Below are 26,312 nucleotides of genomic sequence, written 5' to 3'. Positions count from 1 at the left end.
TCCCAAAAGGAGCAGATTTCCAACAGCGTAGCAAAAATGATGTCAAAACCCTTCCTGATCTCTGTGCAGAAAGGGGTTTGGAAAACTGACATAGAAGGCAGGCCTGGTGCATCCTTAACGCTGGAGCAGCTTTCAAGCAGCTCTGTAATTTGGAATGTGAGTGACGTCAGTTCTTCTGGCCATCTGGTTAGAAAATCTAGTTGTAACTGAAAATATCCAGCCCTTTTTTCTCCATTGCTAGGTGGTGACTACACACTTATGTAATTTAACAGCTCAAATTCTTTTCCATTCTGGTGATCTCTTCATGAAGCTGTAATGGGGAGGATGCTGCGGGAAGGGGATCAGGGATTCTTCAGCTGAAGGGTCCCTGCCCCGGGAGGAACACAGGGCTGGGGGTTAGAAAATGGGATCCTGCTTGTTTGCTGGGTGACCTTGGACAAGAACGTTCTCTTTTTTTTTCCCTACCTCAGTTTCCCTTATTAAATAGTGATAATGACACTTCCTATCTCCCAGGCATTGTTAGGATCTAATGAGTCATGCTATGGAACACCCAGCAAGGCACAAGGTATTGTTATAATTACTGCCTGTGCTCTTCTGCTCAGTCCCTGCCTTTCCCCCCCTCTCTTTTTTCCTGCTCAGCACATCCAAACAGCCCATTTTAATGCTGTTCTTTAAATACCTGTCAAGCTGCACTGCTCCTCCTGCACAGGTTGTAACTGGATTATAAAATCGTATTGATGGAAAATATATGTGAACATGCACCCTGTGATAGTGCCTGAAAAATAAAGGGAGCAGAGCTGTCAGCCATTTCCTAAAGCCTTTTTAATGGCAAAACTTGTAAGAGCCCAGGAACAGGCTGTAAACCTAGAAACTGTAGGCATTGCCATGCAACCTAATGTTCAGATAAATAATTTCATTTTTTTTTATTGTTTACTCATTCCTAGTAAATAAATTTTCCAAGCAGAATAACAACGCTCTGTGATTCATTTTTGTTCCACATTTCCTCTAATTCTTGGTGAAAAAGTTAAATCTTTCTGTATTACTGATCTCTAATGGCAGCAGAGTCCTGGATCAAGCATCCCTGTAGTTCCCTCCCTTTGAAAGGGAGTGACCATGAAAGAAGAGCTGGTATCACTGGGGACAGGAATGAGAGAGAATTTGCCAGGGATGAGCTGAAGTTTTAGGATGTAGGGAAAAAAAAAAAAGATTTTCTGCATATTCTTTATAGCTGCTCAGGTCATGCATATTAAAATTCAACTTGGAATGGGAGGAACTACTCCAGTTTATTATTCCAAATGAGTGCATGAAGGGGAAAAATTAATGATAAATAAAATGGAAACTAACTTGCTCTGTGGAGGTAGGAACTGATGGCAGTGTTCTGCCCCCTCCCCTTTTTTTAAAGCAAACATATTCAGCAGGTAAAATGGGGTTTGGACTTGCCTTACAGGAGCTACTTTGATAAAAGACTTTTAGCTCCTGTAAATACATAAATAGTGGTGAAGGGGAAGCTGAATCACTGAATGCAGAGCTGCCCTGGCCTTACAGGAATATCTGTCTGGGCTGTATATTTGCTCCCTGACATATTTGCTTATGTGCCACCACTCCTGTGCTCTTAGGAAATAAATTAGGAAATAAATCAGTTGTCAGTGAATAAATAACAGTGAAAAAAAAACCCTCCCAGCCTTAAGGAAGGCTGTGATAGGCAGGAAATGCTCTCATTTGTATAATATCAGAACCAGTCACTATACAATAATTTTTTTTTTTCCCTGAAAGCTTTTCCACCTGTCATGCATAGCTGAAAACTTTAAATGACCGTTCAGCTGGCTCCAGCACCAGCTCTGGGAAACAGTAAATCTTTGTATTGCATCTCCTGTTACAATGCACCATTTTGGTACATTAATACTGACTTGGAGCTCTAGAGCTTACATTTATTTTCCTAAAGCACTAGAAAGAATGATTTCATATTAGAGGGGGGAAAAAAAAGAGGAGTGGGAATTACTCAGTCGTTAGGTTTAATTGTTCTGATTCCTTCCAGTGCTTCATGAGAAAATGTACTGAGGAGATGTGCAGTATAGTGGGAAATGTGATGGAAAGGTATAATTTGACCACCTACCAGTAGCAGCTGAAAAGCAATTCCAAGGACTGCATGTCTATCAGGATTAATCACCGGCTCATCATTGAAAATCCCTTCGTGCTCACTCCTGAATCCTCCTTCAGGACGGGCTCCAGCTCAGCTCTTCCCTCCCTGGAGGGAGGCTGGAGTTCCAACCCAGCTCTGTGCTGGGATTGCACAAGAGCACCTTTTGTTTGGTGCAGTTTTGGAGCTTTTTGCTGTGGAAATTGCCTTGGTGGAAGGGCTGGAAGGGCAGGGCAGCCCCCCCAGGACAGCATCATCACTAGACAGTTTATGGCCCCCCTGTCTGGTCATTTACCTCCAGCTGAACTCTGCCGGTGGACGTGGCCAAGTATTTCATTTGGACAAGAAAAAAAGAGCATTATTGAAAGGGACTGACCTTTCCATCACCCTGTTCTGTCGTCATGGTGCTTTTATAGCATTTCTCTCGACCAACCCCTTCCCTTTTCCCAACCACAGTAATTCCCCTCCTCCTCTCCCGTCCATCCTCCCTGGAGACTTGGTGGTTTCTCTGTTTCTACAGACACCTGCCCTGCTGCCCTCATCCCTGAAAGTCCTGGGGGCTCCTGGCAGAAGCTGAAATGATCAGCTTTGGTCCAGCAGCAGAGCTGGGAGATGCTGGGTTTCCCTCTGGGCTGGCTGAGGAGAGAGCCCAGGACCAGGAGCATTGGGAATGGATTTCCTCTTCTGCTCTGGGAAGAGGAGCTGAGGGATTTCATGGCACTTGTGTTCCTGGAACATTTGTTTTATAGGGAGAGTGGCTGTTCCTTTGTGGAGCAGGGAGTTCAGTGCCTTTCCTCTGAACTGAAATCCATATGGAAGTGGGAAATAATCCCGTGGAGCCCCTGAGTGGTGGCTGTGCTGAAGCCCAAGGCTGTGGCACTGGGGGGATAATTTGGGCAGAGAGATCCGTGCTGGACACGTGGGTGAGAGATGGAGACAGAACCTGTGGCCGTGGGAAATGCTCAGGGAAAAGTGCAGCCTGAAAATGGGATTACTGATTTTTCCCTGAGCACACAGGAAACACTGACATTTGTGTCGGTGTAGGGGTAACAGTGAAAATGGCAATTTATTGTATTTCATTTTTATTTTCCTTACAGAAATTCCTGGCCAGTCTAGAATTGTTTAAAATTACAGATTTACAAAATACTGGGGAGTTTGCATGAATTTGTTTTGATAAACACAAAGTACCAAACTGCTCAAAGCCATTTTCAGGGTAAACTGAGATGCTTTTGGGGGTGATAATTTATACACTAAAGAATTTTTTGATTGCCACTGCATTCCTGGGATTATTTGATATTTTACATGGAAAAATTCCAGCTGTTTTGCAGAGTTTTGGGGCCTTTTGTTCTGTCTGTTGAGGTCACCTGGACTGTACCTACAGGAATCTCTGCATAATTCCAGGTGATCCCTTCTATTGCTGCTGTTATTATTGGACATTCAGTGTTTACTATGGGCATAACTTTTGGAGATCTTTCTTCTAGATGCAGCTCCCTTCCACTGATTCTTAAATCTCACAAGATTTTAGGGTGGCATCCAAACTTTACATTTCCCACAAGATTCAAGTCAAGCACAGTGTCAGAGAGGTGGATGTTTAAATAGTGATCACATATTTCCGCTTCAAAAGGTGGCAGAATACCTGTGGTATTTCAGTGAAAGCATTGCACTTGTGCATTCCTTAATCAAAGACTCATCTCTGTGTGCTTGGACAGGTAAAACCTGGATTTTTCTCCAAGTTCTAATGAACATTTCAATTCAGTAATATACAGCTGACAGTGCACTTGGGCTGGAATGAACTCACAGTTCTGTACAGGGTCTATTTGGGCATTTGAAACATTTTTATTGCAAACCAAGTGTGATGCTGGAATCCTGAGGAGGGGTTAATGTAGTTCAGCCCCTCAGACCTGGACAGGTGAGACAGCCAAGGCCTCTCCCCCAGGTTGTGTTCCTGCTATTTTTGTTTTGCACCTCTGCAAACTGTAATCTTTGTAGTGATCACTGTGCCTGGGCATGAGGTTTGAGGAGGAGCCAGGAGAAGGAAGAGGGAAGGCAGAGTGCTGCTGGGCTGTTCCAGCCGCCGTGTCGTGGCGTATTGACGGAGCTCGGGCCGTGAGCCAGGATTCCCTGGCCTCTCCCAGATCCGGGGGCATGGAGCAGGGGGGCCCTGGCACGGGGTGGGGAAGAGCCAGACAGAAACATTGATCGTCCCTTTAATGTGAGCTGACATCAGAGAGAGTGGAAGCAGAGGACACGGAGGGAAAACTGCAACCTCAACGCTCCGTTAGGAGATCTGGGGAATGGATTGGTGGCCTTGCTTCCTGAGATGAGTTTGTGGGATCCTTTCTAGGGAAAAACAAGGAGTGTGTGTAATTCAGCTGCTCAATGTCCCACTAGGGCTCTGTGTACATTAGTCAGACCCTTGATGATTCCTGTCGAATTGTAACCTCCTCTTAATAATGCTGTCAATAAACCCATCAGAAAGAGTAAAATCACAGTCAAATGATTCAGGCGTGTGGTTGGAGTGGTAAAACCCTTCCAAACAGTGTAACCTGAGTATGATGGCTCAGCCACCTTTACACAGGGATAACTTGCTTTATTTGTAATCTGCTTTTTGGGTGCAGTTTCAGGCATTTGCAAGTAAAACATCTTTGCCCACAAGAAGGGAATTGCCTTTCACTCTCTTCTTCCTACCCCGGGGCTTTCTGTATATGGGACAAATGTACCTTGGTTTCCTTGTGGGTCTGGACCAGATCACTTTTGTTCTACAGAAAAACGTAATCATTAAAAGAGAGCTATTCATTAAAATAATTCTTTAGGCTTGTTGTTTCATGTGGAGGAGAAAACACCACAAAAATAAATCTGACTTATGCATGAGGCATAAAAGTGTTGTCTAAGATGTTAACAGATCTCAGTCAGCTGACTGAGGGAGCTGGGAGAAAAGATGCTTAAATATTGCCCCTTTACAGAGGGACCCGTCTTGTTACAGGGGTTTTGAACAGCCTTTGAGGATATTTAGACATTCATTTCTCTGTGCAGAGTGTTGTCCATGAACCTGGATAAACCCAGGACTAAGTCACTGGTTGGCTGCAGTGTAGCTGTCTAAGTCAGTGCTAACTGATGGATTATCTGCAGGTTTTAAAGCACCTCCTTCAGGGTGAATTGCAGTCCAAAAGTGCCTTTCAGTTGCCTGCAAGGGAATCTGGATAGCCCCATGAAACATCTGTAAGCAGATGGTACCTGTGGTGAACCCAATTCTAAATAACCATATTTTACATATCAGTGCTTGGGTTGGAACTCAGCACATGGACTCGGTGTTGGAGAACATAATGAGTAGGAATTCATAGGGATGTGTGAGAGGTGTCAGAAAAAGGAGCAAAAAAAGAGCAACATTTGTGGAGTGTCCAGTTTTGGAGGATTTTATCATTAGCTAAAATCTTCTTTTGTGGTGAAGTCCATGCTTTTATTTAGAAAGATGAACTGAGTCCTTTTGATTTGTTGGGAGTTTCCACAACTGTATCCTGCAACAGTTCTCTGCAGCTATTGGCAAGTTGCAGTCAGAGGTTTGGAAACTGAGTGTTCAACATGTATGAGACATGAGCTGCACCTTGACTTGTTTCCCAGCTGGAATTAATGGTGTTTAACCCTATTAAAGAATTAGGAAAAGGAGGTTCTTTGGGGTTTGCTTGCTATGAAAACATCAGTCTTTGTTTCTGTAGTGCTGGAAAATACAAAACTCTTTTAGAAACTGTGATGCTGTTTACATTTTTTAATGTTTCCATTTTATTTATCTAAAGCCATTCAAATTATGTCAGTGGCAGAGCCAGGAATAAAACCCAGTGCTGCTGACCTTCAGGCCACATGTTCTCCACATCTCACAAGGGGGAGAAGGGGTTGTGCTTTTATTTTAATTTCTTTTTACTGGGAAAACAAGGAAGAGTTATGGGAAATATCCATGAGAAAGGCATGTGCTTTTCCTATGAGCTGCACTGAGATGAAAGTAGGTAGAACCAGTGAGTTTTGCACAAACCCCAAGTCTGTGACCCTAGATTTAAAGCACATGTGCCTGCTTTGGGTTGTTGGCATTCATTTGTTTTGAGTTTAGACTGATATGTAAACTAAAGAAATTGGCTCCAAAATGAGTGAAGTTGAGGTTTGGGGGTTTGGGTGGGATTTTTGTCCAGCTTTAATTCTATTTAAAAAGGGAAAGAAAGCACAAACTAATGTGACTTCTTTCCCACCCATCTGAAGCTGCCTCAACTTGCATTCCACGTGGCTCCTGCTGGCTCTACAATGTCTGCTGCTGACAGCACATGATTTTAGTATCTAATTCTATTAGTCATGACCCAAATCAGCTTTAAAATGGTTAAACACATAGAAGAGGAGTAGGAGTAGAGTGTCAAGAATAGCTTGGAAGAAGATGTTATCCCACATACCAAGGAGCTGGTATCTCAAAGGTGTCACAGTGATGGAAGTGAGGAGAGGGCTGAGCTGCCAAGTCGGCGTAACAAATAAATATTGACTCCCAATGGAACGTGCACTTCTCCATTAATTCAAAATATCCCGTGGCACTCCTGGAGCAGAGCTACCACGGAGTTCAAGTTCTTTGGGAACAATTCCCATCCAGCCTGGTGGGGAACAGGAGCAGGAGCCAGAACCCAGCAGCCTTCATCCTCAGCTGCCGAGTGAGTCACTTGGCCTGTTTTTGTTGTGCAGGAGGAAGCTGGGATGGGGCTCATGGATCTGATGGCACAGCTCGTTGGCTCTTCATGCAGGTCATGATGTAAAATTAGGCCTCATTTCTGAACTAATTGTCACTAAAAAGGCATTTTTGGCCTTAATGTTTGGGTTGCTCTGGTTTACTCTGTGTAGAGCTGTGGAAATGCTGCTCCATTTACATTTTTTATAATCCTATTTCTCACCACTCCCAACATGCTATCGTGCTGTCTTTGGATGGATGAAAGGAACCACAGACCTACAAAGCAGCAAGTGGAAAACTGTAGGAAAGAATGTCAGGAGCACTGACAGGGTCTGAGGGAGCTGTGCTGGAAGTTTACAGTGGATGTGTTGGAGTGAAGGGAGTGTCAGCAAACCCACCTTCCAGGGTGTCTTGGTGGTGTTAATGCATTCACATTAACTGCAGCCCTTAATTCATTTGCATTTCTTCATTTCTTGGTACTTGCCAGGAGCTTCGCACCCTATCGAGAGGAAAGGTGACCCAGAAGGAGCAAAAATCCAGGATTTTTTAAAAGCATAAAATGCTTTTTAAAAGCATTTGCCAGAGATAGATATTGCTTCTCCTTGGATTTTAAAGGGGGAGTGCTCAGTGTTGGAGCTCTCCCTTTAAGTCTTGTGGTTATAGCCCATGTTTTAATCACCACTTTGATCTGATTAAATCCTCAGCCACAGAGAAATCAGCTTAGAGAAACATGTCTCCTGTTGAACCTGAGAGCAGCAGCAGTTCAGAAAACCAAGCCAAGCCAAATACCATTTGAAAAAAAATTGGAAGTTTTAGGTCTCACCAAGAGTCTGTGGCATGGTGAATCACTGGCACTGCTTTCCAGCAGGGTGCTCCAGCCTGCTCCTGGGGATGTCCAAACTCCCCTGTGGCTTCATCTCCTGTGCAAGCACATCAAACCTGTCCCAGAAAGGAAACCTGGAATTGGTTGGGTTTTTATCCTGGTGCCTTCTGCCTCTTAGCAGTGTTGGGATCAGGTGTGTGTAGGATGGAGGACAGGGAGGAGTTACTGTGCTTTGCTTGGGAGTTGGTGATCAAATGAGTTTTAATCTTCTTCCAATCTGTCTGTCACCTTATTACACTCAATCTCCTTTCAAGATGTTATTCAAATCCACCTGTGGGTCTCTTTACCAAGATTATAACACAAGAAGTATCCCATTAAACAATTCCGGTGGCACCCTAGAACAATCCTTAGCCTGTGGATCAATATTAAAATTGTATGGAGTAAAAAAGGGGGGGAAACCACTTAAAACAAGAAATGTGTTTTCTCTGATCTCAGATTTACCCTGTTATTACTCACAGTGCAGCTTTCAGCAGGCTCTGTGTTCATCCCTACTGGTACAGGCAAGGAATGTCTAACACTGACTGCTAATCTTAAATTAAATGTTTTATGTTTCACCTGATCTTTTGAGCCAGCAGGACTACAACAGTTTCATCCTAGAGTGAAAATCAAGACCCGTTTCTCTCCAAGCTCACACAAAATAGGAGTCAGGATATGGAAGCCTTGGTTAGAAAAATTCTATAAGCAAAGTCAGTCTCTTCTGTCCGTGCCTTTATCTGAAATTCCAAGGAAGCAGTGAAGTCCTTGTTTACACCTCAGCTCTACTAAGCCAGACCAGTTAGACTCTACCATTGTGTAAGAATTGCCATTTTAAAGCTCTTCTGCAATGGGATCAGGTTTGCAGCATTCCTGGGGCACCGCAGCCCTGGCTGGATCAGGGTTCAATGCCTTGCCCAAGGTCATGCAAGGGTGCAGTGAGAGGCAGGACAAGAATCATGTTTTATCTACTGCGGTGGCCAAAATCTTGGCAAACCAATTTTTTTTGCCATTTTTGTTCACTAAACTTTGTGAACTGTTAACAGACCCTGTTTTAGCCCTCTGGGTGCTACAAGCTCTCTTACACTCCATCAAACAGCAGTGTCTCCACTCCCCTCTGGAGCAGCATTCCTGGCTCAGGAAAAGCTGGGATTCTGACAGGTTTGTCCAGGTGTCCTGCAGTATGGCATTAGCTTTGTCCTGGGAGAGAAATTCAGCTGAGGAGAAGGGTCAGACAAAATAAATTTCATGGGACTGAGTCTGTTTTGAGCTTTTTTTCTACCCTTTGCTGAAGCTGAAAGCCTTCCCTGCCTCCTTGGTCAGCTGAAGGTATTGCAGACGTGCTGGGGAGCCAGGCACACAAATGGGGGGATGGAGGTGTCACTTTTCCTTTTAAATTGTGGAGCTGCAGGGGAGAAAAGGCCTGTCCAGACCCAGCCCCTGATCTGCCCTGAGTGCAGCCAGCTATTCTGGGAAGGCAGCAGCTCACAAAAGCCCTGAGAAAGGCAAGAAGACAGAGGGCCCCAACCTATTGTTTCCCCTCTTCATTCCAAATAATCGTGACTCCGGTGACCTCCTGGCTCCTTCCCTCCAATGAGGATTTGGGGACAGCTGCTGCCCTGAACAGCTGAGCCCAGCATTATCTGCCTGGATCCCTGCAGCTCCTTCCTCCCACTCCAGCAGAGCAGCAGTGGCAATGATCACCTTCTCTGCCACAGAATTAATCTGTACTCGTTAATGAAGGTTTGGCATTCTGTTTGGTGTTTCAAATGCTTGTTCTCTCCCTTCCCCTGAGATTTGCTGCTTTAGCCCCATTCCCTGTTCCATTTGCAGTTGTTGCTGTACAGCTCAGCCTGTTTCTTAGGGAAATTGGCTGAACTTGGCCTTGTTGAGAGCAGGATTGTGATTTTGTCAGAGAGAGTTCAATTTGCAGCCTGGTTCAGTTCTTTTCCCTCCTAAATAGAAGTTTTCTTCTTCTGGATGGAGGAACCTGCCTGAGTTTCTTGGACAGTAATTCTCAAGCCGTGGGTATGGAGCAGCTTTGATGGTTGCAAAGGATTTTTGCCTTAATGTGTTTGAGGCCTTTGAAGCTTTTGGCTGTTGCACCACTTAAATTAGGCTTATATCTACCTAAAGGTGATAGTTTTTGTTTCCTTTAGTGGCTGGCAAAACTCTCCTTGAGGTGAGCTTTGATTTTCTCAGCCTCACTTGTGTTTAGGTGAAATGTCAGCTTCCCTCTGCTTCAGGCTAAATGCACACACAGACACTGTGTTTGTACCAGCAGGTTGTTGTGTTTTTCCTTGGGGAGACAAAAATCCACCCTGGCTGGAGTCATCCCTCCATCAAACCCATCTTGTCCCCTCCTCCTTGGGTTTCTGGGGTTCATCACCTCCTCCTGCCATGCATGGAGAGAGGAAGGATTTTCAGCCAGTGAGTGACACTTTGTCCCACTGGGAAAGGGACCAGTGGGATCCTTCACTGCTCTCTCTAGTGCAGCCCTCAGGCTTCACCTGACACAGGTATGTTCTGTTAAACCTTCAAGTTAACCTGCTTGGGTTTTTTTAATACTCAATCTCAGAAAAACGGGACAGAGAGATCTGTAATGTGAGGTAGGTAAAAGTTTAGGGGTTGGGGCTGTTGGCACAGTGTCATGGTAAAGCAGGCAATAAATTAAATTCTGTGCTTCTTTAGACATCCTTTAAAGCAAGTAAAGCTGTGGCAGTGTAAGAATGGTTAAATTATCCTTATGGGGAACTGCAAAGATCAAAGCAAACCTTGGGATTACCCATCTCCCAGGACTGCATTGTTGTTGGATTCTTCACTGGGATGTGACCGATTGTGCTGGCGTGATGAGTGACACTGGCATGGATGTTGTGCTTGGGATGCCACTGGTCCTTTTGGGAAGATGTCAGGGCATTTTTCCACACAGACATCTTCCTGGTGTTCATCCCTGTCTCTCTGTGTAGCCTGCTCTGGAATATGTGGTGCACACACAGATGGAGTGGCCCAGGAGTACCCAATGTCCTGCAGAGAGCAGCAGCACAGGACCTTGTGCCAAATCTATCCTCTGGAATATGGCTGGGAGTTCTCTTCTTCCTCCCAGGAGCAAGGCACTTCGTGTCTGACTGCAGATATCTGACATTTCTGTTGTCACCCCACAGATCTGAGCCCTTCACCCATTTTACCACAATTTCCTGCAAACTCAGCCTATGGTTATTTAGTCACCTCTGTGCATGATCCACCCTCACTTCAGCTCCTGGCATTAGACAGAGATTTCCTGTCCCTGTTCTAGATGGATACACACCACCTCCTTCCCTGATTTGTTATTTATTTATCATTCCCTGTGTGCTGGATGTATGAAAGCAGCTCTGAAATGCTGCCTGTGAACCTTTAGTGTCACAGAGCAGTGACGTTCTGCAGCTCCCACTGATGTGGCAGCGTTTGCTCTTGTGCAGTCAGGGTCTGAGTCAGGCTTTTCCTTGACCTAAGACTTTTAGGTCAGGCTTTTACTGCCAAATTATATCACTCCTGTGGCCAAAACACATCACAATTCTACTCTGCCCAGGAGACTGAACAGCACAAACCTCTGCTGTCTGTAAGGTCTGGCTTCATCTGGGCTCAGCTGATCATGATGGTTTTAATGTCCAATACTTCTCAAAGTCTTGTGTGTGTCAGTCACTGCATTAGAGGCTGCCTTAGAAAAGTTAACCCAAGTGGGTTTGAGGCTTCCAAGTGTCAGACAAAAGAAGAAAATCAAGCATGAGACCTGGAAGCCTGGAGTTCAGCTCTGTGTTGGTCCCCATGCTGGGTTTGGTGCAGTGTCAGTGTTGTGGCAGCAGAATTCCATGAGCAGAAAGACAGAAAGGCAGGCCTCGGACTGATACCTTGGAAATCTTGCTTACTGTGCAGATTGGAAGTTGGTTGTGTTGACAATAATACGAAAAAGGTCCACCCCATGGTTTAAGCCAAGGAAAGTGGGGGAAGGGATGTTGGCTTTTAGAGCTCCAAACCTTCCCTCAGCTCCTTTCTTTGTGTTTCTGATCACGGGCTGCAGTCCAGGCTCTGTGGTGGTTTGTAATTAAACCCCAAGCTTGAAGGTTCCGTGGAGTTCTCGTTGCCTACCAGGTCAAACTGAATCTGGTTTCTATCATGGAATATTTCAGTTCAGTTACTCCTTGAGGAAGTCTGGGAACAGACAGGCCATTCATATTGAACAGATGACCTAGGCTTAAAAAAACCGTTTTTGTCTGTTAAGCTTATGGCTAAGATATTATGAAAACGGCTTAATAATGTGCCCTAACATTTATACCACACTATTTTCTTACTTTAATTTTCCAGGCAATTAAAAATAATTGAAAGTTACTGCCAAACCCCCTGAAGATATACTTTTTCTTTCAAATGAGCTTATTTTCATACTTGTGAGGTCACCAGATATTTATTTGACCATCTTTATAGGGGTCAGGCCCGTTACACACACAGAATGGGCATGTGGAATAGAACTTGCATTGTAACAGCAAAGTGAGAGCCAAGTCGTGAGGGGCCGTGTTTATTGCTGGGGCACCACAAACAGGACTTGTGCATCCACCAACCCGAGCCTAAATTCTGCAGTTCAGCACTAAAAATCTGTGTTTAAAGCCTGTTAATTGTGAATAGAGGCAAACAGAGCTTTGGGTGCTTGGCGGGGATGAGCTGGGGCCAGGCAGTGCCTTGGGGGGTTCTCAGTGGAAGGGTTTGGTTTGGGGGTGGCAGTGGGGGGCTCTGGGCATTCTGAGCCCCCACATTGTCACTGTGGCCATGAGAGGGGATGCAGTGGGGAGGGAAAGCAGGAGTTTTGTTAGTGGATGTGGAGTGTGCACACTCAAACCTCCCTCTATGCTCTCCTATTAATAGAGTTGTAGCAGACACAACCCATGTGGCTGTGCAGTCACGCTGCTCTCAATATTGCTCAGCCAGTTCTCCCCTAAAGGCTTAAAATCTATCATGTTATACAAGAACTGAAAGCCTTCTTGGAGTGTCCCAGATTTCCCCCTCCTGCCCGTCCTATTCCCCTTCCATTTTTCCCTTCAAATTATCTTTTGCTGCCTCATCTGATGTTACACAAAGTAGGTTTTTTGAAATGTTGTGTCTTTCTCTCTCCACATTCACACACATGGGGCATTTCCTCTTACCTGTAGTCAAAAGGTGAGTTTATTTTGGGAAAAAAGAGAGAAACAGGTGGGCTTTTTGTCAAAATTCTGTCTATTGGACAAGCCAGTTTGCTAAAGGCTTCTTCTGCAGTGATGGTGTTCATGTTGAACACCCCAGTGTAGGGGATAATATTTTTACAGAATATCCTGAGCTGGAATGGACCCAAAAAGATCATCCAAGTCCAACTGCTGGCCCTGCACAGGACACCCCAGCAATCCCACCAGGTGATTTTGCTCAGTTATTTTAATTTTTTGATAACTGCTGGAAGTGTTTCTCAAGGTGACCAAGCCTTCTGAAGGATAAAAATCCTTTTCTGAGCGCATCAGTCCAGTGTTGTGGCTAAAATTAATTCTGATTAGACAAATCACTCACTGGAACATGGAAGGTTCCTCCAAAGCTCTGCTCCTTCCTGACACAGCAGAGCTGGCTTTGGCAGAAAGAGCAAGCTCAAGGGCCCTCTCCTCTCCTTCATTCATCCTCCTCCTCCTTCCTCCCCTCTTAAACCACCCCTAACCCCCCCTTAACTCAATGTCTGGTGGAAAGAGCATGTGATGCTTATTTCTAAAGGCAGCAAAATAAGCTTTGGAAGTCTAAGACTGTAATTGGTTGTCTGCCTTTATCCTGGGAGCTCTGGGGAGGTTCAGGAGTAATAACTGTTACTTAAAGTAGATGAGCTTCTTGTGGCTTTCTTAGAACTGCACAGCACCGTGCTTGTCTGCTGCTTAGGGAAGCATCTGCCTGTCTGCAGCTTTCAAAACATTTTGTAAGCAAAGAATTTAGGTTTTGCCTCTCTTCTGTGTATGGAGAAGTTGCTCAGTGTGTTCTTGCAGCGCTTGACTGAAAACTGAGTTCCTTTGAAGGATATTAGATTTGCTCAGTAACTTGAAGCCATTGGCACCTAAAATATCATAAACAATATGGTTACTCCTCTTCTTGAGTCATCTTCTGATAGAAGGACTCAAGGTGTGAGTTTTTAGCTCTCTGAGGCCTTGCTCTGGTTTTGTTTTTCCACTGGGACTGGGGGTTTTCCATGGCACTGCCTTGTAACCTTAATAGGATTTGTAACTATTAATCCATGGCCAATGTACTGACTTTCACTGATATTTATGTAAGGCAGTCTTGGGTTTAAAAGGTGCATTGGGTGCTGGCGGGGGAGCAGAAAATTCAGATTCTGTGGTGATGTTACAGTGACTTTGTGAAGGTGTTGGAGTAATTGCAGTTGTTTCCCTACACCTCATTGTGCTTGGGCTCCAGAGCAGAGCCTGGCTCTGTGTCCTGTCATTCCACACACACTGCATCCCCCAGAACACTCTGAAGCTTTCCCTGTGGTCATCTCAAGTAAATGAAATTCAGTGAAAAATAAATGTAGGGCAGTGCTGCCTCCCTGCAGCCTGAGGATCCCAATTGTTTTGTACAGTTTTTATTCTGTATGACCAAAAAGCGACCCTGCAGCCAGGCAGATGTGCTGCTAAAATGCATTTTCCTGCAGTGGGAGGGTGAGGATGCAGAGCAGGAGCTGTGTAAATAATCCAGGTGAGTGTGGGCACAGTGCAGGCAGTGGGGGCTGTGCTGGCTGTGCTCCACTGGCTCTTCAGCCTTTGAGGTAATTCCTGGGGATGTCCTCAGGCTCTTGTCCCAGCTTAGGCTGACAAAGGGTCTGTCCCTTGCCCTCACCAGCAGTGTCACACACTCACACACATGTGCCAGCCTGGCACAAATACCAGATTAGGGGCTGGGGTGAGTGGGGTGAGGGCTGACAGTGAATTCTTCAGCTGGACAGGGAAAATTGTTCAATCAAGGCTGGTTACTGACTTGGCTTTTTCTGTGCTGTTTGCTTTTCCTCCCAGAATTAAAAAGGTTGGGTGCTGGTGGCTCCTCAGGGGCAGATTCTGTGCCCCAGAGAGCTCTGCAGAGGAGTTGGGAGACACCCAAGTCAGGGCACTCTGGAGCCTGGCAGCTCCATCCCCAGATGGAGAGGTACCACAGAGGAGTTTGACAAAAGAGCATCAAAATCTCATCAGTTTTATCAGTTTTAGAGCTCTCTCTCTCCTTTCTTGGCTTCCTAAACTGTGCTGGAATTAGTGGAAGTCACAAGGGGAATACTGGTCCTTTTATGTAACATTGGAGACTAAACTGAGGTTCTTGGCTGGCAGAGTGGACATGTCTCCACAGTCCAGGAACAGATGGCTGGGAGAGCTTGGAGCTGGAACTTGAGTCAGTTACAGCAACAGAGCCTGGTTGCATTGCAAAGAAAATGTGAGGAGAAAATTTAATTCACAAAGGGCTTTTTAATTCCCAGAGCTGTGACCCCGCAAACTGGGCAAAGCAAGTCTGCCCACAGAGCAAATTCTGCTTTTCCTTGCTGAACCTGATGGCATCACTTCCCTGCCCTTGATTGTTTCCCAGTGCCAGAAGTGCTCCCTGTTTTCCTGGGACACCCCTGCCTGTGTGTGCAGCACAGATCCCTGGCCACGTTTCCCTCTCTTGGTCACTCTCCTTCCCCTGCTCCTGACAGGGCATCCCAGAGTTCCCAGGAGCTGCTGCCAAGAAAAACAGCCCGAGGAAAAGGGGCCGTGCCCTGTGCTCAGCCCCTCTGACCTGCTTTGGGCTCCAGCACTGGCTCTGCTCAGCCAGGGGAAGGGTGAGTTGAGCTGTTTTGTTTTGATTCAAACCACAGGGCAGGGAATTCTTTTCAAGCTGTAGCTTTTTTGTTTCCACTGGAAAGGCAAAACAGACTCTTAGCCAGTGGAAAAGAGGCTTCCAGGTGCATCGGCCAAGAGGCAAAAGGCAAGCACATCGTGTAACAAATGATCAGCTCTTTGCAGAGGCTTCTTTACCAGAAAAATCAACAAATCAGGGGTGCTTCATTGGAGGCATTTAACAGTGACGTTGAGGAAGCCATATTCACACATGGCTTTTTTGGTTTTTTCTGGCTTATTTCAGCGTTCCCATCTGGGCAGAGGGTATCACCCCACGATGGGTTTGTGCTCTGCCCGTGGCAGAGGGATTTCTGGAGGAATCAAAATCACTCTGAATGGGAAATACTGATTCTGTGAGCAACTGCTAGAGATTCCTAGAATTTTGGGACCAAGAGAATGGCTATTAAGAAGTCATTATTTGTAGAAGATTTGAAGAGTTGTATGGATTTATAGATCCATATTTATATCAAAGAGTAATTCCATGTGATGGATGTAGCAGGAATTGTAATTTTAATAAATTAAAAGCATAATTGTAGAGATCAGGGATTAAACAGCCAGGTGAGCGTTTTTTATCAATGCAGGTTTCCAGGTAGAATCTTCATCATGTCCAAGCTTCATGGAACTTGGGAAAAAGTTCCCAAATTGCAGTGAAATCCCCAGTGGCCCAAAGAATCCCAGCAGCTTTACCAGTGGGTGAGAAATAGAAAAGATTTGCCTTTGCTCCCTGCATGTCAGACTGAAGTTTGTGGCTCTGGGGTGCCTGGAAGGTGCTGCTGGGTTTGCTGTAGCACAGCCTGCTAGAAATGCCTTGTGTTTGCTCCCAAGGATAAGTGCAATCAGCAGATGTCATCTGGCCTAATTTTTGTCCTAAAGCAATAAAAGGAAAGAAATGTTGAGACAGGAGAGAAAACGGTTTTTTTTCTTTCTTCTGTGCTAGCCAAGAAGCTTTGAAAATGGATGGTGACTTATGCCAGAGGCTACGTAGAGTGTTCTAGAAAATAATTTAAATTTGCCTTTACAAAATGAATTCATCAAAGGCTACTTGCAGGACTTTGCTTTAAACTGTGATGCTGTCTGAAATAAAAACAGCCCAGTCCCTTTTCACTTCTCCTGTTGTAAATTTTGGAGATGTTTCCATAGAAATTAAAGATTTTTGCACAGGTGTGAGAATAACTCAGTTCCCAGTTTTTTAAGGTGAACTTCCCATGCTGCCAGCATGACCAAACCATCTCCTCTTTACATCCAGTTCTTCCAGACCAGCTGGGCAGGTGCATTTGCATGGAGAAATCAGCCCTTTGCCCAGCCAGGAGCCCCCAAAGGCCTGAGGGCAGGGAGAGCAGGGCAGTGCAGGAGGGATTTTTCCACAGCTCCTTCCCTGCCTGTGCCTGGCAGTTCTGGTTGTGGAGATTCCCCCCAGGTCACCCCTGGGGGACACACTGGCAGCCAGCATGTGCTGTGAAGGCAGGAATAGAAAGCAAATACTTCCCATAATCACAGGTCCCAAAATGACAGGGGAAAATGAGTCCTTGTGCTTCCACCAGAGCAGCAAAAAAATGGGAAGATGGAAAGTCTGGATTCCTGCCCAATGAAACCAAAATTAAAAAAAAAAAAAAAAAAAAAAAAAGAAAAATAAAACAAATGCTACATACACTCCCTGGAACTGACACTGCAGTGTGGTAGGTTTTTTCTCTTTTAAATATCTACAGTAGACAAGCAGTAAATCTTCTTACAGATCCGTGGCACAGCTTTATTTTTAGCTTTTTTTATTATGGAGACAACCCTCCCCAGCTTTCAATCTGTACCTGAATATATTTATTCCTCTAATCCACGTGAAAGTGCAGCCCTTACAAAGACCTCTAATACCTTATTAATCACTTCTGGGCCACGTCACAAAGAGGCTTTAGGAAGAAGTGTTCTGGCCATGGGCAACGTGCTCCTGGAGGCTTAAAGGATGTGGATAAAGAGCCCTTTTCCCACATGGAAGAAACCTCCACTGGGCATTTTTAAATTTGGTTTTAACTGGAAATCTGAAAGAATCTGTCAGAGCCCTCTCCCTTCTCATGTGGTTCAGTCTGTTCTTAGAGAGACTCAGGCCTGTGAGTCGTGAGAGCAGCACGTGGAAAATTCCAAGTTCAGTCCCAGGTGTGGGAATTGTGGTCTCAGTAACCTCCAGAAGCAGATTGGAATCCTTGTCACTGGTCAAGGTACATTCCTTCTGAACTGCCATTTTACACAGCTGGGGAACTTCTTAATCCCTGTCCCAGCAGGAGCCAGAAAAACGTGTCCTGGGTGCTCCTGGAGGAGGAGTGGCCACTCAGGGCCAGCACTTCACTGGGCTTAAAATAAAACTCTGCATCCTTCTGTTCCAAGTAAAAGTAGGAGATAAATGTCATGGCACCCTTTCAAAACGGGGTCAGTGGTGTTACCCGTTTTCTGTCTGCTGCTCAGCTGGGTGTGACTGCTCTGTGGTCACTCAAGTGAACCAGGAAAGCCACCTAGAATAGACCCTGGAAATTCTCTTTCTCACTTCCACTTGCATTTCTCAATGTGCCCTTCGTGGAGCAGGAACAGGGCTCAGACACTGATTGCTCACCCTTGGTTTATTCAGATACTTTCTGGAGTTCAGAGCACCATGGACTCCAGAGATTGGCAGCTCCTTTGGGGACACTGGGTGCTCCCTGTTGGCTCTTTGCTGCTCTGCTGTGGTTTTACCCCGTGGTGTCTGGCATGTCTGGGCCCCAGCAGAGCCTCCCTGGGTTGCTCTGGGTTTGCATCAGCCCAGCCCTGGTGGTTGCTGCCCTGCTGAGAAAGCGGCTGAGTTTCTGCGCCCAGACGGGGAATCCGATGGGACAGGAAGCTCCACCCGTGCTCAGGGTGTAACTGAGCTCCCCGGGTGAGAATGAGCAGCAGCCTGACAGAATGAGAGGACACTGTAGATTTACAGCCCAGTTTTTATTTTCTCTGCTTATCCCTGCTTTTCCAGCTGCAGGTTTTCCAGTGGAACGGTTTCTGATTTACACCTGCCTTAAGGATACAAAACGGAATTCTTCAGCCTCACAGTATTTTGCCAATCAATGTTTTCAAGAATGCAGATTTCTCTGGGTTGGGATAGCTCAGTAGCTTTGGGGACATTAAATCTTTTATTTCTAAAGATGCCACGTGATGTGCCAGGATTCCTGCTGGGCTGGGGCCCCCATTTCCCATCCCTGTTCTAAAGGAGCAGACGAGGCCAAGGGATGGATTCCCCAGTGGAAGCAGCACAGAAGTGCAGTCACACCTGGCAGGGAAGGGTGACCAGATAAACCTCTGCCACTGCCCTGTTGTACCAGATCTCTGTCTTTAACCAGGTTTTGGGATTTATTGCCCAACTCAGACCCAGTTTGGGGAAATTTTATCAGCAGAGGGTAGGCAAGGATTTGCAGCATGGGCTGATTTTTGAAGGTACATTTCCAAGCTAAAAATTCACAGGTGTGGAGGCCTCCTAAGTGTTTTCCATTTGTTGATGTTTTCATTCTTAACAAGGCAAAAGCAGCCCAGTTTTCAGTACCATGTGTCGTGGGTTTGGGGCAGAGTAGCAAAGAATGAGGAGGGAGCAAAAGCCTTTGCTCAGTCCAGATGTGTGACACTGGGATACAGCAGGAAAAAAAAGTGAATTATTCAGGAAATGTATTTTGGTAGATACTTGGGCACCAAGAATCTTACCTGTAGACACTCCCACATCTTAAAATAGATGAAGTTTTTCTGGGCTCATTTTCCATTGCATCTGTAGCAAAAGGTGTTTTTGAGGTGCCTGACCTGCCACTGCTGGTTCTGCTCCTGGTACCGAGCCCCAGGGAAGGTTTGTCTTCCTGAGAAGGAGAGGGTCAAAAATTCTTTCCACTGGTCTCATGGTTTGTTACTGTAATATTTAATTGAAGTAGAAAATTTGATCTGACATGTCAAATGTGGCCCTGGCTGGCTGCAGGCCAAGCTGAGCCGCCTAATTTCGGTTTGCCTTAAAATGGCTGGCAAAGTTCACAGGCCCAAATTTCCCTTTGGAATGTACCTCTGAAATCTTTTTTTAGTGACTGTATAAATCTTTCTGTATCTATTTTTCCCTAAAATTTGCTTCAGAAACCAACAGTCCCAAAGCTTAAGTAAATTTTTCATGTAAGCATTTCTGGGCCCACTTTGTATCTTGAAGTTTCTTCCATCTGTGGATTGGAGAAAATGTTTATTAACAAATGGCTGTGTCCAGCACAAAGCCCATTTGACAGCAGATTATTGAGTTGCCTCCAATGGAAATAGAAATGAATAGGAAATAAGGAAATATTTATTTCAGTCTTCTCGAATTTTTGTTCGAGTGTTTCATAAATCGTTTATGAAGACGGCAAAAAAGCTAGATTGGATTTTCAGTATTTCTTTTGCAACTTGGTGTGTGTTTCATTATTTGGCACAGAGGAAAAAATGAAATCAAATCATCCCCATTTGAAGCAGTACCAAGGTTTGTTGGCTGCTGTGGCTGGGCTGGAAGTGTCAGAGTGGGGTATCTTGGTGCCTGGAATCTGTCCTGGAGTGGGATGTAATGGCTGAGTCACATGGAGAGGAGGTTTGGTGCTCAGTGTCTGTCTGTTCCACATCTGAGTCTCTTCATGTAGTAGAAACTACTGGAATGTTGCATTTTTGCGTTGTTAAAGTGAAACCTAAATCCAAGGTGGCTTTTTTAAAGCATCTACCAAGAGGCAATTCCTGCCTTAAGCAGCAGATGATGATCTGTGGAATCCAGGTGGGACAGGGATGGAGAGACTGGAGGAGTCAGCAGAGCAGCTCCCAAACCAGCCCTGAGTCCCCTGAAGTGCTGCTCCAACAGGCAGCTCTGGGTTCTCAGGAGTGCCCAGGGCTGGGAGATGACTTCAGGGTAGAAAAACCTGTGGGCTCTGCTCAGCACCTCCTTCTCTGCCCCCTTTGCATCCCTTTGGGGGAGGACAGCCCTGTTTTCTCCCATGTACACACCTCCTTTGCTGCTTTTTTCCAGCTGCACCCCATGTTTCCAGATCAGCACAGGCTTCTGGACAGGGAAGTGAAGCAGCATTTCCCAGGTTTTGTGCTCAGACCCTCCTGGTGCTTGGGGTCAGCCTTGGCTTGAAGGCAAAAGAAGGGGGACAGCGGAGAAAGATTGAGAGAATTCCTTTACAAATGCAAACGAGATCATTCTGTTGAAACATCTCCCCCCAGCCTTTCTAGGGCTGTCCCTGCTCCCCACTTCCAGAGCTGGGGGTGCTCTGGGCCCATTCCTGGGGCCCGTCCCGTTCCCGCCTGGACAGAATGTTCAGGATGGACGGACGGACGGGGGGAGGGACGGGTTCCATGCTGAGTCTTGCCACCTGTTGCCTTTTTCATTCCAAGCCCCCCTTCCTCCCCACCCTGCAGGCCGAGCTCCCCTCCCCACACAGCTCCCCATCCCCAGTGGATAGGGCTGGGATCAGGAGTCACTTGCCAAATGCCTTTCCCATGCTGTCACTAATTCTGCACAGGCAGCATCTCCGAGAGCAAAAACAAATCTTTTCCAGTGCATTGTCCTGTGTTTTCTACAGAAGGGCTCAGGAATGCCTTTTCCTAGTTGGGCCTGAGGGGAGGGCCTGTGCCCTGGCCGGGCAGGAGGCAGCCCTGGGGAAGCCTGAAGCTGTGCCCAGAGAATCTGCTGCAAATCCCATGGAGCTGGAATTTGGCACTGGCACGGGCTAATTTTGTCCTGGGGGTTACACACACACACCCCCACCCCTCCCATGTCATCCTCCTTCATCTGCTATGGATGGAAAGCTGCCCCGAGCTCCCCAGTGCCAGGGAATGTTGTGCTGAGCCCTCCAGGCTTGGCTTGGTGACGTTGCTGGGCACTCTGGGCTGTGAGGGCAGCAAGGGGGTGCTGCCAGCTGGGCTGGCATGGGCTGGAGAATCACCTGCCCTGCTCCCGGGGGAGCAGCAGGCTCTGCATGGATGTGAGGCTGTAATTTCCTCCTGCTCAGGGTGCTAATGGGGTGCAGTTAGAGAGCTCTTGGGTAGAGAGTCCAGAGAAGGGCACTTGGACAATTCTGCAGGTGCTTTTCAGGTAAATAATTTAAATCACAGTGCTCAGGGTTCAGCTTCACCTGGAGAAGCAGCCTCTGAGTTCCCAGCTGTGAAGGTGCCTTGAGGGGAGTGATTTTCAGAACACAGGACATTGGCAAATGAGATCCTTTCTGTCACTGGGAGGGATGCCTGGGCTGGAGCATTTCAGGCTCCCAGGATATTGCCAACCCCAGGTTCTCCAGACACTGGAACACCACTTATTTGCCCACCAAAATTGCAGTGAAGTGAAAGGATGAAACAAATGAATGCAAATATGAGCAATTATTCATTACTGCAGTGTGGTTCTGCCACCCTTCTGGGAGCCAGGCTGAGTGGGAATGGGGAAAGGGGGAGAGTTTGGAACTGCAAAAAGACACAAAAAGGAGTAGAAACAGGGGTGGGATGTTTCTTTTATTGTTTCTGGTCATGATACAGCACAAGGTCCAGAACCTTCTCCCTCCCTGCTGTGAGAAGTGTTTGTACTGGCAGGCCTTCAAGCTGGTATCCCCAATGCACCAGTTAAACCAGTAGTTACCAATTTTTTTGCAAGCCACGCTGGGACTATAGGAATTTTATTCCTTCACAGTGTTGAAGGAAAGGGATTTTGCTTGCCAAAGGGCTTTCTTATGCTTGAGGATGATTTATGGGCCAAGCTGAGCCACTTGTGGAAAAGGCAAAGCAGCTCTTGGCAGCACCCCCAGAATCCACTGCAGCTGTGGGGTAGTGAAGTCATCGGCATAACAACCACTGCAAACAGAATAACAAAGTCTGTTCTGTTCTCGTTTAAAATAATCTTTCCAGTTCAGCAACCACATTAAACTTACCTTTCTGCATGCAAAAATCATAAAAGGCTGATAGTTCTCTTCGGCTTGGAGTGAGTGTCTCCCTTTGATCAGTGCCCATCTCTCCTGTGCCATGCACACTTGACCCGAGTGTCTCCCATGCAGGAGTGAAGTGTGTTATGTCACAGTCTGTGTCTGCCCCTTGTTTGCACTCCTTTGTTTGGCCTTACATTTGAAAAAAAAGAAGAAAAACACAAGAGTTTCTTCCTTCTAAATAACAAGATTTGCTTCTGCCTTATAACTTGTTTCTAAGCTGATTGCAAAATGAGGAATCTGATTTTGATTTTTCCTGCCTTTGTTTCAGGTCTCTTCAGATCCTCCTGCTTCCAAAAAGCCCAAAATAGATGACTCTGCTTCCCAATCTCCAGCTTCTACTGAGAAGGAAAAACAGTCCAGTTGGTTACGGTCCTTATCCAGTTCATCTAATAAGGTGATTGTTGAATATTTTGTAATCAAGAGAGATCAAATTGGCACAAAGCATCACTCTACTGAGACCAGAGGAGAAAATGAGGGAAAGAACATGCCCAGGGTTTCTAAATTAGTAACATTTCTATCCTTTTCCTAGTCAGCATTGAGCTACACAGTCCCCTTAGATTCCTTGTCACCCTCCAGTGCTCATTGACCTGGATTGTGACAGGGAAGTAAGGAATTCCCTCGTGCCTTTGAGGTACAGGAATCCTGCAAGGCTCACGAGCTGTTTGTGATCCCACGAGTGCACTTCCCCTCTGGAACCCCTGAGCAAGGGGGTTGTGGCCAGTGGGGAGCAGCTGTGGGGATGACTGAGGTCCTCTCTGTGGGGACTGATGGCTTCAGAGGTTGTTGGGGTCACTCACGTCCTGCCCTGTCCCCAGAGCATCGGCTGTGTCCACCCCCGGCAGCGCCTCTCCGCCTTCCGGCCCTGGTCCCCTGCGGTCTCTGCCAGCGAGAAGGAGCTCTCCAGCCACCTGCCCGCCCTCTTCCGGGACAGGTAAGGACACAGGGACAGGGACAGGGGGCTTGGGGGTGCCAGGGGCCTCTGGGTTTGTCCCCGTGCTCAGTCGCAGCGTTTGCAGCCGCAGGGGTTTAGTTTGCAGAAAGGAAACACCAAAAGTGTTGCTGGTTAATGCGTGAAGGGGGGGTTAAAGGTGACAGCTGCCATAAAAGTGTCAGGTGGAGGCTGCTGTGAAGGGGTGGTCACTTGGGGGTGGCACCATGGAGTCCCTGTCCTGGGGCACTGGTCAGGGAGGTGCAGCCATTCCCAGGCCTCTGTCCGTGGTACCTGCAGCAGCTCCCTGTTCCCAGCACAGTCCATCCTCTCCCCTCCCCACAGTGCCGGGGGGGCTGAAGGGCAGCAGAGATTTCCCCAAACCCTCTGTGTGCCCTGGCCCTGGGGGGTCCTGGCTCCTCAGCCTGCCAGACTCGTCCAGACACTGAGGCCACGCTCTGCTCCTGGAGAGGAACAGCCCTGAGTGAGTCACCCACAGCAGGTGGGACCTTGGTGTCACACTGAGAACAGAAAGTGTCAGGGCAATTTGACATCCCTGTGCCAGACTGGAGCTGTGCAGTCTGAAAAACCCCCGAGCCAGATCTCTGCCTGAGGGTGATGATTTCTTTGGAAAGTTTGACTTAAGTGACCAGGTGTTTTTAGGGAATATTATGGAGAACATATTGTGCTGCCCTTATGAACAAGTTTCTTAGAAGCTCTGGGGGTTGGTTTTTAAAAAAGGAAAATAGAGGAGAAAATGCCTATCAGCATATCCTATTTTTTTAAACTAGGTAGGGAGAGAAGTGGTGTAAATGTCCTTGGTATCCCTGTGAGAAACTTGGCTGATTTCAGTATTGGATAAAACCCACCTACAACAGCTCCAGGAGAAATTTTAACTGATACCACATCATGTTGTAGGTGCTGAATTGAAGTTGCAAAGTCTTTGCTCTGCTTTTTGCAAAATTCCATGTACTTGATGTCATGTTAATGCTCCCCTTGAACACCAAGGTTTAGCCAAAGGTTTGTTGGTTGTTGTACCTGTGGTTTTACACACGGACACTCAGGTGTGTGCCAGAATCACAGAGGCACAAGAAGATGCTTTTCCACTCCATGGTTTTCCTCAAGGAATTGCTGTTTTGAGTTTACAAGACATTTGTGGATAGACAAAAGTCCAGTTGGTTAAAACAACAGTGCCAGGAAGAGCAGGAGGGAACAGCTTTAGGACTTTTAGGCTCTGGGAGTTCTCATCTCCTTGGTGCTCTTAGGATTTGTGGCACTTGGGATGGGATCCCTGGGTTTAATGAGGGCAAAACACTGAACAGTACCATGGGCAGGTTCTCAGCTGGTGTAAATCCGTGGGATTCACTGCCATTCCCCTGGGTGTTTGCGGTGTAACTCTGGATGGGAAGCTCTCCAAAGCCAGGAATGTGACCATTTTCTCCTTTCTTTTGCCTCCCCCCTGAACCAGCTTTTACTCCTACAAGAGCTTTGAGAGCGCCGTGGCCCCCAACGTGGCCCTGGCCCCTCCAGCCCAACAGAAGATCGTGAGCAACCCCCCCTGTGCCACCGTGGTGTCCCGGAGCAGCGAGGCCCTGGGCTCTGGCCAGCCGAGGAAGAGGAAACACGGCACAGAGCACACGGCTGTCCCCGAGGCCGCGGCCACCACGGCCAGCACCGCCCCCGAGGAGGACAAGGAGTCGGAAGCAGAGATTGAAGTAGAAACCAGGGAAGAATGTAAGTGGCACTTGTGGCTGCCTTTCTTTGGGCTGGGTTTTTTGCAGTGGTTTCTGTGCAGTTTCTGTGGGGTTTAAATGGAATTCTGGAAGCCCAGTGCCTCAATGGTGCCTTTGTGACATGAGTTGCACAGTCACAGTTCAAACAAATTGAACTCAATCCCTTAAGTCAAGGTTGCATTTTCATTATTTTTCAAGTATCAAAGTATAAAATGAGTAGGTTTTTAATTTCCTTTCCTATTTAAAATTGATTGTCAAGTGTCTCTGTACAAAAGGGCCTCAGCACATTTTGAGCTGTATAATATATATATATATGAGTTGTATATAATTATGTCTTAATTATTGACATTTTAAAATTAATTTTCAATGTTTCTGTTTTCCAGTCACCTCCTCCTTATCCTCGCTCTCCTCCCCATCCTTCACCTCCTCCAGCTCTGCCAAGGACATGAGCTCCCCTGGGATGCAGCCCCCAGCCCCCGTCAACAGCTCCTACGAGGTGGCTGCACACCCCGACCCCCACAGCAGCGGGCTGGAGGCTGAGCTGGAGCACCTCAGGCAGGCCCTGGACAGTGGCCTGGACACAAAAGAAGCCAAAGAGAAGTTCCTGCACGAGGTGGTGAAGATGAGGGTGAAGCAGGAGGAGAAGCTGAACGCGGCCCTGCAGGCCAAGCGCAGCCTGCACCAGGTAAGGCTGCCCTGCCCTGCCCTGCCAGGTACAGCCCAGCAGGGAGCTCTGAAAAAGGAATTGCCTCACTTTTCCCAAATAGCAACAGCCTTTGCTGGGCTCTGTTTGTAAATCCAGCCGGGAAACCGAAGCACGGAACGAGTCTTACGTTTTTAAGCTTGCCACCTGTTTTTCCTTGGGTTATAAATCCATGGTTACCAAAATCAACATCTTTTCATTACTGAAAAAATCTTCTCGTCCAGCAGAGTTTATTTTGTTTTCATTTCACTGAACAGGAAACATTTCTGGAGGCTTTAGCTGGAGTTTTAAAGGCTCTGTGAGGGAGGGTGTTCCTGGGACACGGCCACAGCTGAAGTAAGGGCTTTGTCAGGCATCCCACTGGCCACACTGCTGAGCTTCAGGCAGGGAAGCAGCTCCTTATTTCTGGAAATC

General features: G+C 46.7%; 1 protein-coding gene across 1 annotated transcript in view; it reads left to right on the top strand.

Annotated features, from left to right (window-relative positions):
• Positions 1–26,312, top strand: part of SKI (SKI proto-oncogene) — a 101,468-nt gene that overhangs the window by 66,464 nt on the left and 8,692 nt on the right. The window contains exons 3-6 of the mRNA XM_053963176.1: positions 22,803–22,928; positions 23,350–23,465; positions 24,931–25,196; positions 25,579–25,880. Of these exons, the coding sequence (XP_053819151.1) occupies positions 22,803–22,928; positions 23,350–23,465; positions 24,931–25,196; positions 25,579–25,880 (810 nt within the window). The remainder of the gene's footprint in view (positions 1–22,802; positions 22,929–23,349; positions 23,466–24,930; positions 25,197–25,578; positions 25,881–26,312) is intronic.

Source organism: Vidua chalybeata, chromosome 22 (genome assembly GCF_026979565.1).
Source record: "Vidua chalybeata isolate OUT-0048 chromosome 22, bVidCha1 merged haplotype, whole genome shotgun sequence".
Classification (NCBI taxonomy): domain Eukaryota; kingdom Metazoa; phylum Chordata; class Aves; order Passeriformes; family Viduidae; genus Vidua; species Vidua chalybeata.
Note: the sequence above shows the minus strand (reverse complement) of the source record. Positions and strands in the feature narration are given on the sequence as shown.